The sequence below is a fragment of the Malania oleifera genome, chromosome 5, assembly GCF_029873635.1.
Source record: "Malania oleifera isolate guangnan ecotype guangnan chromosome 5, ASM2987363v1, whole genome shotgun sequence".
Taxonomy (NCBI): domain Eukaryota; kingdom Viridiplantae; phylum Streptophyta; class Magnoliopsida; order Santalales; family Ximeniaceae; genus Malania; species Malania oleifera.
In genome coordinates, this window is record NC_080421.1 from 77529490 (window position 1) to 77551058 (window position 21569).

Genomic DNA, 21569 nt, shown 5'->3' on the forward strand with positions numbered 1-21569 from the left:
AGAATCCCCACTACTAGTAATGAGTGCATAAGAAACCAAATCAACAAAACCATACCTAGAGGTGGTCTAATAGTGCGCCTAGGCCTGTCTATAGTTATACTATGATGCTGATGTTTTCCTGACCTAGGACTCCTTGCATTATGAACATTGTCATCCCTACCATGAGTCTCGAGCTTAACCTGCACCACATGTTCATTACTACTGCAATTTTCTAGCACCTTCTTCTCTTCTTCCTGAGTACACTACAACATGACTTTCTCATCAAAAACTACGTCTCTACTTATCACCACCTTGTTTGCCTTCGGATCCCACAACTTGAAACCTTTCACCCCTTTCTGATGCCCCGGAAAGACACACTATCTAGACTTTGCATCAAACTTTGATCTCTCCTCACTAGAAACATGCACGTAGGCTGGACAGCCAAACACTCAAACCAAAGTAGCTTACCGCGCTGCCTGCCCACACCTCCTTTGCTACTTTCTCGTCTAGTGCTACCCTTGGTGACCTATTAACTAAGAAACATGTCATATTCACTACCTCTACCCAGAAGCTCTTTGCAAGCCCTGCATTCAACGTGAGACACCGAGCTCTTTTAGCTATTGTTCTTTTCATCCTTTCTGGCACACCATTCTGTTGTGGTGTCTTGTGTACTGTGAAGTATCTCCTAATGTCATGCTGCTTATACAACTCCGTGAACTTTGAATTTGTGTACTCAGTACCATTATCAGACCTGAGGCATTTAATTTTCCTCCCTATTTGGTTTTCCAAATTAGTTTTCCACAACTTAAACTTAACAAGCGTCTCTGACTTGTGCCGCATGAAGTACACCCAGACCTTTCATAAGCAATCATCAATAAACTCATGAAATACATATCCTCTCTGTGATGCTACCCTTACTAGCCCCCCAACATCTGAATGAATATAATCAAGAATTCCCTTCGTCTTGTGTGTGCTTGTCTTGAACTGTACCCTATTATGTTTCACAATAACACAATACCCGCAAAAATTCAGCTTGAATGTTTTAACACCCTTCAAAAGATTTCTCTTATGAAGCTCCATCATCCCATGCTCACCCATATGCCCTAACCGCATATGCCACAAGACAATATTATCTAACTCAGACTCTATAACTGCAGCTCCACCTACAACTGTGGTACCTAACAGTGAATAGATATTTCTTGATAATTTCTGCCCCTTCATTGCTGTTAAGACACCTTTACTCTCCTTCATTACTGCACTTGCAAACTTGTAACTAAACCCATTATAATCTAAAGTGCTCAATCAAATCATATTCTTTCGTAAATTCGGCGCACGTCTAACATCACACAACGTTCTAACAACACCATCAAACATTTTAATTTTGATATTCCCTATTCTAACAACTTTGCATGATGCATCGTTACCCATCAGAACAGAACCAGAATTTACTAATCTATAGGTGTTAAACCAATCTTTATTGGGTGTCATGTGATAGGAGCATGTCGAATCCAAAATCCAAGAATCCGTGAGTTGATCTAAACCGGATGAAACAGAAAGTATATTCCCATCACCGCTCTCTGAGCCTGCTTCTTCCACTACATTCATCGATTTTGATGGACCCTCTTTATTCTCTGCATTCCACTTCTTCTTCTTTGAACAATCTAGTTTTATGTGCCATTTTTTCCGTACTTAAAACACCATATATCCTTCCTCTTCCTAGAATTTGACCGAGATTTTTTGTTACTCGGTCCGCTTCGAAATTTGCTTCTCCCACGTTCTTAGTTTACGCCTTACCACAAGCTCTTCACCTTGCAAATTCTTATCGCTGGCTTTCTTCCTCTGATGAAAACCTAAAAAAGCACTTGTGATGTCCTTTAATTCGAGAATTTCCTTTCCCCACATCAGAGTTGTAACCAAATTTTCATACATAGGAGACGAAGGTAGCAAATTCAGTAACATCAACGTCTTGTCTTCGTCTTCAAACTTTACATCAACTCGCTTTAAATCAATAATGATCTTATTGAACACAATAATGTGTTGGTTAAAATATGAAACCTCTGACATCTTAAGCTCATACAATTTCTGCTTCAGATGAAGCTTGTTCGTCAATGACTTGGACATATACCGACTTTTCAATTTCAACCAAACTACTGCCGGTGATTCTTCATCTATGACATGATACATCACGTCATCAGTCAGACAAAGTCTGATAGTCGTCATAGCTTTCACTTCCAATTCCTTCCAACTGATGTCGTTTATGCCTTCCGGCTACCTTCCATATAACGCCTTCACCATACCCTACTGTATTAACAAATCCTAGACCCTCCTCTGCCATAGTCCAAAATTTCCTGATCCCCGAACTTGACAATGTTGAACTTTGCAGAAGAAATCCCAACCATTGTAATCAATAGCTTATACCAATTGTTGTTGTTGCAAAAATTAATAACAATGGTGCAATGCAGCAATTAGGATGAACAATACAAAAACTTACACACAAATAATGAAAACAATAAACAACACAAAGATTTACCGTGGCTCAGGAGAATGCCTACATCTACGAGAGCAAGCTACGACACTATCTATCAAAACCAGGGTTACAACATTGTATTTATGTTAACCCTACATGTACAGAGGGATTAGAAAATTCCCAAATACCCTTGTATCAATCCTCAGAGTATTTGCCGCCGTATCCCCAACTTATTGATCTTCCCAGTTCAAATTTTAAAAACAACTCCGAACAAAACTGTCGATGGTTTCATCAAACCGTTGACAGTTTTCCTTCACTGGAGGAACCGTCGATGTTCCTACATCAAACCGTCGAAGGTTTTCTTCCTAATTTGTCTTCTGCCTGAAGTCGTTGTACTCAGTAAAACAATCAACAATTATTCTACAAACCAACTCCCTTATTTTCTTCAACCTGCTTACTTTGCACATGTGTTCCACTCGATATGAGGCACATACTACAACGCATCCCTAGTCCCGCACCACAGGCACATTGTCCTTGACATATTGGTCCAACAATCCGCTCAACTACGTTAGAAGTGGGCTTAATTTAAATCTCCAGCAAACCATGCCATGTTGAAAAGTGAAAACAACAAAAAGGACCTCAACCCCATGAACTTCTTGACTTACTCTCCCTTTAATCCTATACACTAAATGTACCAACTAAGCTAGCTCTCTAGCTCATTCTAAGTTAAACATAAACGTAGAAGTAAATTAAATCACAAAAAGTCCAAATCATAAGCTGGAAGGAATCAAGCTCAAACCAACCTATCTTCAACTCCTAACTTGGATCTAACTCTAGCTCCTTAACTCTCCCTCAATTACTCCCATATTTTCTCCCCATTCTCCACTAGAACATGCATTATTCTTTACAAAACTTTGAACAAACAAGAATATTGTATAATATCACCACATCCCTTTCTCTAGTCGCATATTGAAGGATTTCCCTTTGATCTAGATAATACGGGGAACATAAGCTTCTCTTATGGTAACAAATTGCTATGGCCAAACAAGAACCAAAAAGGAAAAAAGAGCTAAGAGAGGAGAGAGGAGAGAGGAGACAGCAAAAGCAAGAGCCCCATTTTCATTTTTGCAAGCCCACCCCTTATGTCTTCCTATTTGCGACATCTTGCCAAAGTCATATCTTTTATCCATCAAAATCAAAACCATATCATAGATTAGTTTATGAAGGATGAATATATATTGAGTAAATCAAGGGAACCTCATCTTACCACCCAACATGTCATGCCACAAAAAGTTTGGATATATCACCAATTGGGTTTCATTCCTTCCTTAATTTGTTGGAACAATTTCTTTCATTTATTTTAATTTTCTATACGTTATTTTTAATTGGCAATCATCACAATCCTTACAATATTAGTGTTATTGCTGTTCATGATTTTTTTTTTTTTTTTTTTTTAAATCATTAAAAATTTTCTACAATCACCAAAAAAAAAAACAAAAAATGCAAAGGAATGCATACATTTTCCCTGTTTCTCTTTTTCTTAAGCAAAAAAAGAATTAAGAACATAAACAAGCAAAGGACGAGAAAAAAAAAAAAATCTAAATCATGCATGCATCAATCAACATCCTTGCATAAGTTGTTAAAAGCATATGTTGAAGGTCTCAACAAAAGAAAAATGAATGGTATGCAAGACACAAATGGATCTTATTTTGCATACCGCTAGTACCCCGTTGCAATAGAGGATCTTATCACAATGCATTTGCTGAAGTAGGATCTTGGAACGAGTCAGAACCTTCATTAGCTAATGATGCATCATATATTCCAGCAGCTACAGACGAATGGAATGTGGCCCATGTGTACACGTGAACCACTCATCAATTGGGACAAATATCAAAAAAAAAATTCATGGAATTTGGCTAGATGTCTATCACTCGAACCTCATACACAACAAATGCTAGAAAATTATCTTAGACAGCATGCACTTGGAAAAAGTCACAGGAGCACATTTTCAATATCATATATAGCCGTGAAAAACTGTACGAACTCAATTAGATGCAATAGCAGTAGGTTCCAAGGGAGGCTGATCCCAATTTAATGCCTCCCATTCAACTTCCCTCAAAATTTTAAACCTTTCATCCAAAGACACAAATCCAGCTTGAGGAGAAACAATACCACAGGTTCCAGCTCTGTGAAGCAGAAGCATGCTAGCGCCCATATCTGGGCCATGAAGCTTTCCCGTTAGCAACACCCGGAGAGGCATGAAAAGTGATTTCCCCTGTCACAAGAATGGAAATGGGTAAAAATGTATCAGTTATGTGATCATGGACAAGATTTTTCATTATTATGCTTAATACCATCAAGACCAGATATAGTGAAAGACGTGTTATCATATCAATCCATCTCTGTTATAACCCACCTTGCGCTTCAGTGATTTGCCAAAGTTCTTCACCCACTTCTGCCACCCAGCATGGCCTCCTTCAAGTGCACCAAGGAGTTCACCACTGTCATGGGCAGCCAACAATCTGGCTGATATTTCAGAAAGTCCATCTTCTAATACTGCTTTACCCTCAGGACTGCAGGCAGTAACATTATCTTTATCACAAACAATCAAATGACTAAAGAAAAAAAAAAAACATCCAATGATATCATTACAAGGTCAAGAGTAACACAGCCAACAAGCAGAATCTGGGATTCATACAACCCTCTTAGATCTGAGACCCATACAACCACGTCCCACCATAGTCATCCAAACAAAATCTAAAACCACCACTTTACCTAAAAGCTTAAGCTGTTAGGTTGTGGGTCAACAATGTATATCAAGCCTTAATTAACACCACCCCACACATGCAGCCCGACAACAAAGATAAACAAACGATAAATAACACCCATAACAGGAAATGCAATAATTTTTAAACACCACACAATAAACACGGGCAACGAGACTAGAACCCATAACCACTTGGCAGCCATGGCTCTGATACCATGTTAAATAACCACTTTACCTAAAAGCTTAAATTGTTAGATTGTGGGCCAACAATGGTATATCAAGCCTTAACACAAATATTGCAGTTTTTCAAATGGATATCCTATAATGCCTTTGGAGAGTCAAAAATCAAATGAATGAAGCCAGTTTCATAGCAAAATAATACCCTCATTTTAGTGGCTTTGTTGTCTTCTGATGATTTTGTAACACATCACCAACTTTATAATCATGTAGACCAAGCTTTTATGGCCACCTGTCTTTTTTATTTAAAAAGAAACTTCATTCAGATAGCAAAGAACATACAAAAAAGACAATAAAAAACACAAAGCAGACAAAAAAATTTCCAAAAAAAATTACAAATTAGAAAGAAAATGAAAATATAAATCACATCAAGATAACCAGCCAATCACAGTGAAATCAATTGCATAATCTAATCAACAGGGTCCCAGGAGCAACTGCCAATGAATTCATTAAAATATTTGGCTGTATGCTAGTTCCTTTAAAAATACAAGAGCAAGCATTTTTTTCTAGATAGAATTTATGTTCTGTGGACAATATGAGTGGATGAATGACCAGAACTCTGCATTTTAAAAGGTTGGGTTTAAGCATTGCAATGGCTCAGCCCACCATCTATAGGGCCTGGTTTGTGTACCCTGGAAGTGTCAGAGTATAAGATCCCTTTGATCACATTGGAAGTCGTTATAATCACAACACAAACACCAACATTCCAGCCTTCAAAAGTACATTCAACCATAAGCAAACGTTACAAGCCCTACAATTACTGCTTGCTTTCATCTCAACTTTGTTTCAAGAGATTAAATAATAAACGAGATTCCCACAAATCTCTTCTAAATGAATTCCATATAACTAATAAAGGAAGCAACCAGTAAGCCACTTAAGCAGGATATCTAATGTCTAGGCCATGGGTAACTTTTATGTCCCAGCCAAAAGTAATGTATAGAAGATTTTCAATACTAAAATCAGACAATATAATTCTACCTCTTTAAAATATTTTAAAAAGACAAGAGTAGCCTCATAAAGCCAGTAAGAATGAAAATTTTTCTTTATATAAAAAAATTTAAAAAGAAAAGATTAGCATCATAGAGCCAGTAAGAACAAAAATTCTTTTTTATATAAAAATTAAAAAGAACATCAACCAAAATATAACCCCAACATAGAGAATCCCACCAACAAAAAAATGCCCTATGTAATCATAAAGCCAATAATTTAAGCTCAAGAAGTTCAAGAATCACCTCATTAAAGTCGTACGTAAGGGATATGAAAGCAAGTTTGATAGCGCTTTATCAGAATCTGTTATCAGGTCAATACCATCCTTGAGCAGCTCAATGGCTTCCTGTTCATACATAATAACTCAACAACCATTCTAGTGTGCTTCACTTTGCACATGTGCAAAAAAATAGAAATCAAAATCAAAGATCTGTTTTACAGTACTTTCACCATTATTTGTCATATTATTACTTTTATTTTTTTTGGATAAGAGAAAATATATTAACAGAATAACAAAGTGCAGAGGAGAATAAGATTTCCTCCATAGAACCAAAAGAAAAGATATAAACAGTTACAATAGAGCCGCACTCCAATCCCATTGAAAGCCAGGCGGCCATGTCCCCTGGAAAAACCCAAAAGAATGAGCCCAAAAAGGGAAGAAAAGACAACTCTCTCATAACATGCTGGGAAAGTTGTGTACTCCTTGAAGATTCTCCAATTCCTCTCTGCCCAAAGAGTCCACAAAGTATCAAAAACCACGTCTTCATAAAGCCTATCCTCCTGGATTTGCCAGAAATCCAAAAGCTCTGTAGCAGGAAATCCCCCACGACCTACAGAGCTACCTAAGCTTCACCAAAACACAAGGAATGTGCCAGATATAGTTTTCCACCTGTCAATGAAGAAAGGGGTGTGTATTTGTTTCATTGGATTCTTGACACATGAAATACAAATCAGGACCTAGGGCTTCATAGTGTCTTCTGCATTGAAAGTAGGTCATGCATATTAAGCCTATGGAGAACGGTAAAGATGAACCTGATCTTAAAAAGAGCCTTAACCTTCCAAATGATGGCTCCAAGAAAAAATGACTAAGAAAAATATTGGAGGAAGGAGTTCTAAGGAGATGAAGAAAAAAAGATTTTGTGGAAAAAAGGCCTGAAGACTCTCCAATCCAACATCTCTCAACCCTGTTAAAAAGAGCAAGTCTCCGGAACATTAAGCATGGTAGTGACACATCATCTCTTTCATTGAGATTCCTAAAAAAATGGAAATCCCAAGAAAACCCCACACCAAAGAAAAGAAAGAGCTTATTGGTGCACTATGAAGAGTGAAAATCATAAAAAGACAGGCACCATACTAACAAACTCTCGCCAACCCAAACATCCTCCCAAACCAAGCCCTATTGCCATAACCCATTTTGAAATGGATCAGAGGAAAGAACAAACAAGCAACCAATGAAACAAACCTTTAGGGGCTTGCATAAGAAACAATGCCATCACCTCTGGTGTCCCACCCATTCTGATGAGGCCCATACATAGTTTTCATCACCGTGTGCCACAGGGAATTAACTTTTAAGTGGTACCTCCACAACCATTTTCCAATTAGAGATAAGTTCTTAGAAAACACATTGCCAAGGACCAAACCCCTTCATATTTGGATATCCCAACGCTCTCCTAACCAACCATGTGATTATCTTATTGTCCCCAAACCTAGACCAAAGAAAGTAATACCACAGCCTCTCAAGAATCCTAGCAACACTCTTGGAGAACTCTAAAAAGAGAAGAAATAAATGAACAAGTTGGAAAGAAAGGTGCTAATGAGAACAATATGACCACCAAGATATTCATATTAAATTGACCATCAGGTATTAAAGTGGATCAAGAACTACACCTGGTTTCAAAAACTTGATTAACGGGGGGTCACCAACTTCCCTTGCAACCAACACACTGACTATGAGTTTGGTATGTTGAAATAGAATCAAATTTATCAATTGATTTCTTCATGTTTTCCTTTCAGATTTTTATTCATTCCATGCATGAACAAAACATGGCATAATTGTTTGAAGAAGCATCATCTAGGAACAACCAACCATTCTAGGGAAGCAAAAACTACATGAAAGCTCATTTAAAGAAAAAAAACTGATGCTCAACCAAAATACTGAGGCTTATTTTACCATTCCAATTTTTGTGGTCAATGCACAACATGTGCTGCCATCTGAAAACTTATAAACCAAAATACAACTCAATTGAAGTGCAGAAAAGATGCCTTACTACTAAAAACAGCCCCTTTGATTCTGTGAGGATACCAGTGCTCTTCCAGTGCTCCCCAATAAGTTTAGTCAACTCTTCTGGCGGAAGTATTTTCAGATGCTGACCATTCATCCACCTTTATTTTGTAGGAATATATAAAGGGAAAAGGAAAATTAGGAAAGAATTGAATGACAAGAACACCCTGTGGTCTACAAAAGAGTAGATAATAAATATCTCCAAATCATCAGCATCATCATTGATTCATCCCACATTTTGCAAACAAAACCCATCCTAAATCTACTATAGTCAAAGGATAAAATCCAAAGCAAATGAAGGAAATCAAGACCAAACCTTGGACTGAAAATAAATAACAAACAAAGAATGCATGATGCAACTGTAGACACTAAAACAATCTCTTGAGCTACTCCCACATGCAACGGAGAGGGGAGTGGGGTTGCCTAATAGAGGAGATGAAATTACAGGTTTTGCAGCATGTGTCATATTTACCTTAACTTGGTAGAATCAAAAATAGCACCACTTTTATTGACGCGAATAATAGAGAACTTTTCAACTGCAAATCACACACAAAAAAAATACTCACTATAAAGTTTGGCTGCATGAACACCAAAACATCTAAACATTTATGCGCATTAGCTGCTAAGCTCATGCACACATGTATGTGAGGATGACTAACCCAGTTGTTCGAGGGTAAAAAATTCATTTTCAGTGCCATCACCCCAACCCAGCAGTGCTAGGTAATTCACCATTGCCTGGGGCAGATACCCCAATTCCCTGAACTGTTAGCTGGTAATTATTAGAAGTTGGTTATCATAGCCTCACTTATGAACTACTATTAACTTCAAACTACCTGGCCCACAGACGTTGCACCATGCCGTTTCGATAGTTTACTCCTATCAGGTGCAAGAATTAAAGAAACATGTGCAAAGGCAGGCATTGGAAATCCAAGTGCCTGCAAAAGAAAGAGAGAAATTCCATAATCCACTTTTCCCACACTTCCCCAAATTTTTTAAAAAAATAAGAAACCTTGGAAGCAAGAAAAAACAAAAATAAATAAATATATGAGTGGTTGAAAAAGTGAAAGTTACCTTATATATTAATGCTTGCCTTAGAGTGTTTGGCAGATGCTCTTCAGCCCTGAGATGCAAGTGTCAGAAAATAAAATAAAATGGAATGATATAGATCCATTATGCGGCAACTGAATGAGTAAAAAGCATGGGAAGAAACTCAAGAAAAACATTGATATGGACAGACATAGCTGTTCTCTAAAGATGTTCAAGTAGATGTTTACCTAATAACATGGGAGATAGCCATGGTAGCATCATCAACCGTGACACAAAAGTTGTAGACAGGTTGTCCATTGCTCCTCATAATTACGAAATCTCCAAGTGTGTCCAGGTTCCAACTAACCTTCATGACACTATCAAACAAAATTAACACCTTTTATAGATTTTAAAATGGTGAAATAAAGTAAAATTGTAAACTGTTTTGACAGATGACTTGGTATCTCACAAAGTTTGTTAGTGTCATTACTTCAATTGTTGGGCCCACAGAACTCTAATGCCTTGACTTTTAAAGCAAAAATGAATATGAGGGCAGCTGTGTTTTTCTGAAGAACCCCAGCCCCCAGAATCATTATCAATTGTTGACTAGGTACTCAACAAACTGTGTTTTCACATAACCTCTTGGAAGGCATCCTCTATTGTTATGGAAAGAATGAACAGAACTCTCATTGAAAAATAACAAAATAAGATTAAACTTTAATCTTCACAGTTTTTTAGAAAGGCAAATTGTCAAATCAAATGGATATGATTGTGACCAGAGACTGAATCTGCTTTAAATGGTTTTGAGGTTATTCATAGAGAAGGTTCTGATTGTGACCAGAAACTAAATCCGGTTTAAATGGTTTTGTGGTTATTCATACAGAAGATTCTGCTAAAGCGATAATGAACCACAAGGTGTCAGAAAAACTATTGAGAAATCAGTTTAAAAATTAAAAAAATTGAAACTGTGGCCAAAGGATCAAAGCTAAATGGCATGTTGATCTAACCTTTCATGAGGCAACTCATGCATTTGCTGAGGAGGTTAAGGACTGGACTTTTAACATGTTCAGCAACATTCAAATAAGAAGCAGTTGCTCATGGTGAATTAGAATCAGACTCAAAAGGCTGAATCTAATTCTGCACCTTTTCTAATCAACCTAGACACAAGTTGAGAATGGGTGGTGCATGAGAGAGAGAGAGAGAGAGAGAGAGAGAAAGAGAGAGAGAAGGTTTAGAGTGAGAAGATGGAGAGAGAGGAAAGATTAAATAGAAAATAGAAAAAAGAAAAAACAAAGGAAGAGGAGGAAGATTAAAGAAGGGGGAAAAAAGAAAGAAGAAACAAAAAGGGAAGGAATGAAGGAGAAGGAAGAAAAAGAAAGAAAGAGGAAAATGAGAGGCAGAAGAACAAGGATGAGGAGAGACACAATAGATGCAAGGGACAGTGATGCAGGGGCAGTATGAAGGTTCTGCAGCCATGGGAGATATTACAAGAAATTGAAGAGAAGAAGGAGAGAGGAGATACAAGGGGGGGAACTCATGTTCACTTCTCAAATTCAAATTCAACAATAAATGCTTACAACATGGCTTTCACACACTATTTACATGAAAGCCTCTTCACATGAAATTACATATAAACCCCTAAAACTACATTACATTACAAACATACCCTAGAATACACAAATACTACAAACAAGCCCCCAACATACATAATTCTAATACAAGCAAGCAAAACACACATAATCAAACAACTAACTAGCTAAGCACATTTGGGATTAGGGCCCAATAAACCATTGACCCTATTCTTCGACATAGGCCTCCAAACTAGGTTAAAGTGATCCATCCAAATATCTGCTTCTCGTCCTACATCAATTCCCTCCTTCCGAAAAGAACTTGACTCTGTCGAGTTGGGGAATCATCAAATTCATGAGTAGAATCATCACCATTAAAATCTGAGACTTCTGGCTTAATTTCCTTAAATGATTATTCCGGCTTTCACACAACTCAAAAGTATAGGGACAGCAGCTATTCCACCATTTTTCTTGGTAGGAAATTCCATAGGCCTTTTACCTAAGGCAGCAACTTCAGTTGTTAGCCTATTCAAAGCAATGGTAATTGTCTCCAAGGCAGGTTCCATGTGTACCCTACCAGATAACAACATTCCACCTTTGTAGACAATACAACATTGGTCACCATGATGCAATTATATGATACAAAACACAAAGTTCATTTTCAATTATTTAAGAACAATCATCCAAGTCACCTTTAATCATGAGTATCACATAGAAATGAAAAATTCACTCAGAGAACTCACAAATGCAGCAATAAAACCTGATTTCCAATGCCGACAGCAGCAATTTCATGCTTCTCGAGCAAATCATCGTTCTTGCTTGCAATATCTTGTTGCCGGTCAAAATATTGTGGATAAAACCCAAAATATCGTGTCTAGAACCAATTTCTCGCGATTCTGGAAGCAATCTCATTTGCAGTCGCCAGAACATGCACTGCCGACAAGGGTCCTCCGACAATGATTTTTCAGGCAAAGGTAGATCAGGGGGTGGGGAATAGAGTGGTGGTGGCATTGTGTCAAAATAACTCCAGGAAGGCTGGATTTTGAAGGGGTTGGCGGCAGGGTAACCTAGTGGTGGCATGTGGTGCCACACGTGTGGTCAGATGGTGATGAAAATTTGAGAAGGGTTTCGAGGGGTTCTGATTTCAATGGATGGATGGTATTGAACAATGGTGTATAGAAAGCGGTGTTCGAAAAAATGGGAATATGGCTGGAATTTCAGGAAAAGTTGAGAACTGTTTTCTCTCTCTCTCTCTCTCTCTCTCTCTCTCTCTCTCTCTCTCTCTATTTTTAACAAATTCAACACACAGAAGATTCGGATAGAGAGAATGAAGGAAGAGAAACAGAGAGAGAAGAAGATAAAAAGTAAGAAGAAGAAGAAGAAGAAGAAGAAGCAGAGAGGGAAGGGAAGTCATAAAACTGTGAGGAGAAAAATGAAGAGAAGAAGGGCGAAAGGGAAGTATGCAGAATTGAAATGGAAGAATGAGACTCTGGTTGGGCTCTGATGCCAAATGATGCAGCGGCAGCATCAAGGTTCTGCAGCCATGGGAGAGATTAAAAGAAATTTAAGAGAGGAAGGAGGGTGGAGATACAAGTGGGAACTCACATTTACTTCAAATTCAAATTCATCAATAATTGCTTACAACATGGCTTTCACACATTATGAAATTACATATAAACCCCTAAAACTACATTATATTACAAACTCCTAGAATAAACAAATGCAACAAACAAGTCCCAAACATACATAATCCTAATACAAGAAAACTAAACACATAATTAAACAACTACGCACAGCTGGGTTTAGGACCCAATAACCCATCGACTCTATTCTTCAACATAGGCCTCCAAATTTGGTCGAAATGATCCATCCAAATACCTGTGGATAATCATAGGTATTCGTATTCTACTCATGATTTTGTATTAGTTTGTGGATATTTGTTTATTTCAGAAAATTTCAATTACTTTGTGGTTAATTTATGATTTTTGATTGCTACAGGATTATTATGTAATTGTTATTAGTTTCTCCTTCATCATTTCTTAGTTGCCAATACAGGCTTATGATGTAACAATAGTTAATTTCGGATAATTAATTGGCCTCACATTAATCCCTCTCATAACTCCATCAAACTCCCCTAGATAAGGAAAGCTCGACCTCAAGTTTTGAAATGGTGCAGTAGCAGCAACTCAACAATCTAGAACAACTTTAAACAACCAGAAAAATGAAGAACTGGCATAAATTGTATGGCATTCTCAAGCAGCATAGGAGAGTAGCAAAGAGGTCTTCCAACTAAAGATAACTCGAAAGCTTCAAATCAACCATATTGTGATCTGTGTACAACACTAATGACAATGCATAGATGCTTGAAGCTAATCAAAGTGAAGTCACATGCAAGCATAGAAGGCTCCAGCATCTTCAATAAAGCAACAGGTCCTCCAAACAAGAAATTAATTTAACACCAAATCTAGTGGCAAATTAAGTAAACATGTATTTGGTCCATATTGAAAATGACAGAAATATGTTCAACAAATTTGGTTAAAGAAGGTGTAGATGTGGAGAGAAAAGAAGTGGATGATGGGAGCATATATTCAATGAATGGAGAAGAAATCATCCCAAAGGGAATTTTAATAACAAGTTCAAAGACTAAGGAATCTTGAATGAAGTCCAGGATGACTAGTTATTGCCCATTCACCGGGTTAGGAGCGGCAAATTGTAGTCTAGAAATTAAGCCATTACTAAAAAGTCCAATCTCTGTAATTACAACTAATGTTGAATTTCATGCAAAGCCCTAGCTTCTAATTCTAGTGACAAGTCAACGTTTGTTTCTGGCCTAAAGAAACATCAACTATATCCAAGATTTTTCTTTTTTTTTTTTTCCCTTGATTGTAAAACAAATTTCATTAATAAGGAAAGAATTTATAAGGAGGGAGAATAAGACTTCTCCCAAAAAAATCTGGAACAAACCAGAAAAAAACTAGAACAACAAAACCCAGAAATCAAGCCAACCAGTTCTTCCAATCCCTATTTAAATCCTGAAAGATAGCTTCCTTGAAAATTCGAAACCCAACACACCATAAAGAAGTCAAAAGACTCAAAAAACTGAATCTTTTCCCACACCAAAGACAAATTCAACTATTCCTAGAAAAAATCCGCACGTTACGTTCCAACCATAAACCCCATAAAACTGCATACTTGGTACACTTCCAAAGAGCTGCCCTATCCTTCCTCCTTCCAAAGCCAGCAAAAGAAGTGCTTAACAAGTCCTCCACTGAACAGGGACATACCCAACTCTCTTCCATAAAACTGAACAGTTTATTCCAAATCCTCCATGCAAAATCACAATGCAAAAAGAGATGAAAGGCCATTTCGGAATTCCTATAACAGAGCATGCAAACATCTGGAGAGAGAACCTTCCAAGGTCTCCAAATCTACAGCAAGTTATTGGTATTAATGTTGCTAAGCACAACCAAAAAAGCAAACATTTTAATTTTTGGGGAAACTTTAACCTTACTAATAACTTGATAAAGAGGAAAGGGAGAGTTTGGATAGGTCAAAAATTCAAAGAATGATTTGCAAGAAAACACCCTCGGATGATCCAAACTACAAGAACGAACATCCTGCCTAAGGATTATTTGCAATTGTTCAATACGAATAACAAGGAAGACAACACCATCTCCTTATCATTTAGAGGTCTCCTAAATGAAGATTCCAAGAGACTCGAAAGCCACGCCCATTGTCCACAAAGAAAGAAATAAATTTTTTTGGCTCATAGCACAATCTAAAAAAACGAGAAAAAGAAGTGCAAAAAAAATTGTTCCCAAGCCATGGATCTTTCCAAAAATGAACCCAGGAACCCCTAGCCACTACAAATTTAGTGTGAGGGGTGAAAATAGAGTAAATCTATGAAACAGACCTCCACAAACTCCCCAAAGAACATCTCAAATTCATTAATCTCTCTCTCATTAAGATTTCTCCCAAAATGGAAGTTCCAAGAATGCCTACTTCTTGCAGGAAAAAAAAAAGCAGAAATAGGGGTATCATGAAGATTAGATAAGTTAACTGAAAAAAATCTAGAGAATGTAATAGCCAAAGGCATCTCACCCACTCAAAGGTCCTCCTAAAAATGAATCCCTTCCCCATTACCAACTGTATACTGGTCTTTGGGAAGGAAATAATCATAAATCTGATATACAAACTTCCAAGGACTCAAATAACTAATGGCAATTCCCACTTTAGCATCCCACTCATTTTGTAGTATTCCAGACTTGCTGTGAATTACCCTATGCCAAAGAGAGTTAGGTTATGGAGAGAAGCGCCATAACCATTTTTTTTTTTTACACAAAAGAAGATATCATTAATAGAAAAAAAAAAATTACAAGAGGGAGAATGAGAAATCTTCCAAGACAAACTGATACACTCCAAGACCAAACAAAAAACATAAAAATACCCAAGAAAAAAAAACATCATCAAGTCAGCATGTTCCTCCAATCTCTTTGAAACTCTTGAAAGCTTGCCATCTTAGAAAATCCATACCCAACACACCACAAAGAGGCCAAATACTTTTTCCTTTTTTTTTTTTTCCCCAAACCAGAATCTGGCTTAATTTTCTCCCAAAAAATATCCAAGTATTATGGTCCATCCATAAACCCTATAATATTGAGAAAAAGCCACACTTCCATAAAGTTGCCCTATCCTTTCTTCTACCAAAGCCTGTGAAGGATATTTCTAAAAAGTATTCCACCGATGGATGACAAATCCAGCTTTCTCTGGTAACGCTAAAAAGCATATTCCATATACTCCAAGCAAATTCACATTGCAAAAGAAGGTGAGAAGTTGTCTTAAGAGTTCTTGTAATAGAGCACACATATTGGGAGGGAGGGCCTTCATAGGTCTCCTAATTTGCAACAAGTTATTATTATATATCTTATTAAGCACAACCAACCAAGTGAAAGACTTTATTTTAGGGGGAACCTTAGCCTTCCAAATAGTTGAGTATAGCAAGAAAGAAGAGTTGGAACAAACCAAAAATTCAAAAAAAAAAATATGCTAGAAAACACTCCCAACTGGTTTAAAGTCCAAGAACAAACATCCCTCCCTGAAGAAAGGTTACTCCCACTCAATGACGATAACAAAGATGACAATTCCACCATCTCCCTATCATTCAGAGATCTCCTAAAATGAAGATTCCAGGAAACCAAAAGACTACTCAATTCACCAACAAAAATAAAAATGGCTTTATTTTGTTCAAAACTTATGTGAAAGAGACGAGGGAAACAGACAAGGGAAAGCACCATAACCATTTCCCTGCCAAAGACATGTTTTTGGACACCAAATTACCAATACCCAAGCTTCCCTTCCTTTCAGGCCTATGTTCAGTCTCCCAGCCTACAAGATGATCTCTACTACCCTCTTCCCCTCTCAACCATAAAAAATCCCTCATTAATTCTCAAGACTCCACACCAATCTCACAGGGTTTCTGAAAAGGAAAAGGTAATATAAGGGATGTAAGACAGGCAAGCGTAGGTTAGGGTAATATGACCCCTTAAAGTGAAGAATGCTCCTTTCCACCCATTCAGTCTCCTAGCCACTCTCTCAAAAACAGGGTCCCAAAGAGAATCAGCATTCAGATTACCACCTTGGGGGACACCTAAATAAGTAATAGGCCAAGTCAAAACAACACAACCAGCTAGCATACAAAGGGGTCCACATTAATACCAAGACCCACCAGGCCACTCTTAGAGAAATTAATTTTCAGCATGGACACTTTCTCAAACACATCGGCAACAAATTAGAGAAGCGGCCCATGTTATCTGATAGGAAGAGAATAGTATCATCTGTGAACTGAAGATGAAAATGATGCAATCCTAACCTACCTTAATCCCCTCCACCAACCCTCTATCTACACCTCTCTCAATCATCTTACTCAAGACATCAACCACAATAGTAAAGCAAAAGGGTGAAACCTGTTGGAATGTAATTTCGAAAATGCAAGGACCTTAAAGCCTTCCTATGGGTGACTTTCCATGGTATACTTCACTAATGCTCAATGACCAAGGACATAAGGTGAATGATAGAATCTGCATGCAATGTAATTTGCATAAAGAAACAATGACTATTACTTTGAGAGATTGTGATCATAACAAACACAACCGAAAGCAATTAATCCATGTCAATGGAATTCCTTCTTAAACATGGGACTGCGAGAATTCTTGTAGAATAACATTAAAGGTCCATTGGATTGGCTGGAACATCTAGGAATTAAGTGGCCCTTAACATTTGGGTTAACAGTTTGGATATTGCAGTTGTGGAGGAATACGTTGGTTTTTGATAACTTTAGTGTTGGAGGGGAGTGGGGACCCAGCACTCCAGCTTCTTGGAAGATCTCAAGAGATAGAGAAGTTCTTGATTGATAGGAGACACTGCCTCAGGCTTGAGCTGTATAAGAGCAATGGTTTGTCAGTTGGAGCCTTCCTTCCCACTTGGTGAAAATTAACATCAAAGAAACCTGCAAGGGTCCTTCGAAGGAAGCAGGTGCAGGAGGTCTAAATGCCAAAAGGGATTCCTAGGCTTGGTCCAGAACTTGGGAATTTGCTCTTCAACTCATGCAGAACAATGTTCATTTTGTGTAGTGCAGCTAGGGGCAAAGATTTCTCGGAAAATAACTGGGGAGAAAGATTGTCAACATGCAATTTCCATTATAATGGAAGACCGGAAACCTTCAAGCTCAAATACCCACCGACCCCCCGTGCAGTGCGATCCAGAAATTAACAACTTGGGACTTGATTGTGCATGTTCAAAATACCCATAGAGACAGAAATACTTGCACTGTTGCGCAAGCAAAGCATGCCCTGCTCTGCTAGTGTGGACTGACTTGGCTACCGAGTCCTTTGTCAGGCATTTACAATCATCTTTGCAATGATTTTAGTGGTGTAGCATTACCTAGATCGAGCGTTATTAGTTTTGGGCAAGGGCCTCATAGTTTAAAATACTTCCCTCCCCTTCATCACTCCACACCCGCTCACCTTCAGTGTGTGCAGAAAAGAAGAAAAGTAGAAATATAATAAGCAGTTTGTCAGTGATAATCACCAAAACAACAGAAATTAAAGAACAGAACTTACTTCGCCTCGAATAATGTCATCAATTTTCAGACTACCTTCCTTTCGAACACGAAATCGATATGTATAAGGAGTTCCCTTTGCAAGCTCTTCTTGTACTTCTTCATCTGTCGCACTAGCCCACTTGCCAGTATATATTGGAGGCAATTTCTTTTGCTTTGAAATCTCCTTCATTCTTTCTAGTTCCTAAAAAGAAAGGCAAAAAGAGACCTGCTATAAGTGCACCGTGCACCCAAGGTCTTAAATAAATTTCGATCCATCGAAAATTTTGATGGAAATTCCAATGTGGATGTCAATTTCAAATTCAAGTTTAAAAAATGATAGAAATCAACAGTAGAACATGGAATTCTTTAGGGAAAATTGAGAAGTTGTTGATGAGCATGATAATGCAAGATTTAGAGCTAAAATTTCATAAACAAAATATATCAATGACACATATATGATGTGTAAGGTCAAATAATGTAAAATAATAATCATATAAACATTCAATTAATATAAATTAAATTCATAAATTAGTTGAATATTATTGTTTTCAAATACAGATAATTTGGAGATAAATAGTCAAATAAAATGTTGCAGCTAATATCTCAGTTTCATTTTTTACACAATTTAAGTTTGAATGTTATAATACATATCCCTCTTTTAATAATATCTAGTTTCAATTTATTTAAAAAAAAAAGATTAATTAAGAGATAAATTTCAATTTGGGTTTGGAATTTAAATTTAAATTCAAGGAAATTTGACTTAGTTAAAATTTCAACAAAATTCATTAAAACTTCGAGATTTAGATAAATATTGGATCATTTGCAAATTTTTATAGAAATTTTGTAAGAAAAAAATCAACTACCATTTTGATTTAAAGGGTGGTGAAAATTGGAAATTTAGATTATTTTTGGAATTTAAACCTTGAGTACCTACATTTCTTGTTACAGGAGAGAAATATGGTTGCTCTCTGTGCAAAATAAATAAATAAATAACTGATAATGGCAATTTAAGCAACTAATCACTTTGCAATCTACAGAATAGTCCCCAACGCGTGCGTTCACTAGCCCTAACACAATATGGCAAAGCAGCACTCTGGCTCTCAATTCATCATTACAGAAAGCCCAAAAACATACTCAATTTCAACAGCAAACCAAATATATTTTAAAAACCATCCCTGCATTTATAGCTGCTATTGGATATTTATCCTCCCTGCCTTCCTTCGAAGTGATTATCTGCTAAGTGATTATCTGCTATTACAAGAACCTATTGCATAGGGGAAAACCAGCTTTATAGTCTAACAAGTTTACCTCATTAGAACAGAAGCAGCGATAAACATGACCAGATTTCAAAAGCTTATCAGCATATTGCTTGTACAGATAATTTCTTTCAGATTGTCGATATGGACCATAATCTCCACCAGCTCCTGGTCCTACAAATTACCACAATAATCACTAATGCTATTTTTTAGAAATTTAGTGATTTTTATTTTATGTAGAGACTTATATAAATTTCTCATCTGAACATATAATTTTAGACAGAAATTTTACAAAATTAACAACATGAAAAGAAATAACAACATAGTGATGTAAGACAAGAAGCAAGACCTTGGGAAGATCAATGTTGGAGAACAATTTAGAAGAATTGGGTCAAGGGATTGTTGGGCTTAGTTAGTAGTTAATTGTGTGTTTAGTTTAATTAGTATGGGGTACATGTATTTGAGGACTCATTTGTAATATTTGTGTATTTTAAGGGTATGTTTATAAACTAGTGTAGTTTTAGGGGTGAATATGTAATTTCATGTGTAGAGGCGTTCTTGTAAACAGTGTGTGAAAGCCATGCAGAAGTGGGCTGTTAAATTTGAAGTTTTTTTTATTTTTTGATAGAAAAAGAAATTCATTAGATAAAGAAAGAATGTACAATCAGAAGTATCTCCTTAACAAAATCTGGGAATCCCCAGGAAAACCAAAAAAAGAAAAAACACAAAAAGTAAAAGACAGCAAAAGAAAATCAACACACCCTAAGAAGAGACGTGTATTTCCCCTTGTATCTCCCCTCCCCCTATTGCCTTCTCCCTTCTTCCCCTTTCCTCCCTTTTATCACTCATGGCTGCTAGGGGTGTACAAATATTACCAAAAAACCCAAATCCGGCCTAAAGCCGAACCATTTCACCATTCAGTTCAGTTTTTCGGTTATGATTTCCAGTTTTTGGTTACGGTTTTGAGAATTTAAAATTTTTGGTTTTTGGTTTCAGTTTGTGTATAAACCAAACCGAAAAACCAAACTATTGATCAGTTATTCAAGTTAATATTAAAAATGCATGTTGTAATATTTATAAAAAAAGGAAAAGGAATATTTTACTTCTATCCTTAGTTTATGATTTTAAGTCTAGCTTTATGTCTTAGATGCATGGACTGTAAGGTCAAAACTCACATGGAATCTATTTTAAAAAGGAGAATCTTGCTCTTCTTTTTGTACCTTAACAATGTGGAACAATAATTTTCCCATATTGGAGTTGGAACCAAGCAACCAATGCTTCCTATGCATTTCAACTCAGTTGCTCCATTGCTTTGTCCCACATCGATTGTTTTGGTTAATAGAAATCCCTCCTCTATAAAGTTAAAGCTTGATATACATTGTTGGCCCACAACCTAACAGCTTAAGCTTTTAGGTAAAATGGTTATAGCTTAAGCTTTTAGGTAAAATGGTTATCTAACATATAAAAACCAAGGCTCTCTTTCCTTCTTCTCCAAGTTTGAGTGCAGTATTCCCTAATATATATGGGTGGGCTTATTGTAAAGCTCCATCAGCACTCTGATTGACTTTAATCGTGCTCATTGGCCCAACTCATGTTGGGGAATTTTTGGCCCAACTTTTATAATTCTCCACAGTGGTCAAAATGTTTAAAAACTGATTAACTAACCGAACCGACTGGTTAAACCAACAGTTTTGATTTTACTGAATCCATGGTTTTTGGTTCAGTTTTAGTTTAAAATTTTAAGAAGCAATTATTTTGGTTCAGTTATCGGTTTCCCCTTGCACTCTTCTCTCTCTCTCTCTCTTTGCTACTCTAAATCCCAATCCCAGATTTCATCCCCTTCAACCATACTCTGCCCTAAAATTTTAATCTAAAAAAAAAAAACAAAACAGTTCTTAACTT

At 36.9% G+C, this 21569-nt stretch overlaps 1 protein-coding gene across 1 annotated transcript in view; it reads right to left on the minus strand.

The window, feature by feature from the left end:
- Positions 1-4428: 4428 nt before the first annotated feature.
- Positions 4429-21569, minus strand: part of LOC131155550 (glutamate--tRNA ligase, chloroplastic/mitochondrial) — a 29079-nt gene continuing 11938 nt past the window's right edge. The window contains exons 4-14 of the mRNA XM_058108772.1: positions 19720-19841; positions 18431-18613; positions 9993-10111; positions 9790-9838; positions 9552-9653; positions 9378-9480; positions 9191-9254; positions 8705-8819; positions 6683-6783; positions 4863-5019; positions 4429-4721 (exon numbers count right to left, since the gene is read on the minus strand). Of these exons, the coding sequence (XP_057964755.1) occupies positions 4491-4721; positions 4863-5019; positions 6683-6783; positions 8705-8819; positions 9191-9254; positions 9378-9480; positions 9552-9653; positions 9790-9838; positions 9993-10111; positions 18431-18613; positions 19720-19841 (1346 nt within the window). The 3' untranslated portion in view covers positions 4429-4490. The remainder of the gene's footprint in view (positions 4722-4862; positions 5020-6682; positions 6784-8704; positions 8820-9190; positions 9255-9377; positions 9481-9551; positions 9654-9789; positions 9839-9992; positions 10112-18430; positions 18614-19719; positions 19842-21569) is intronic.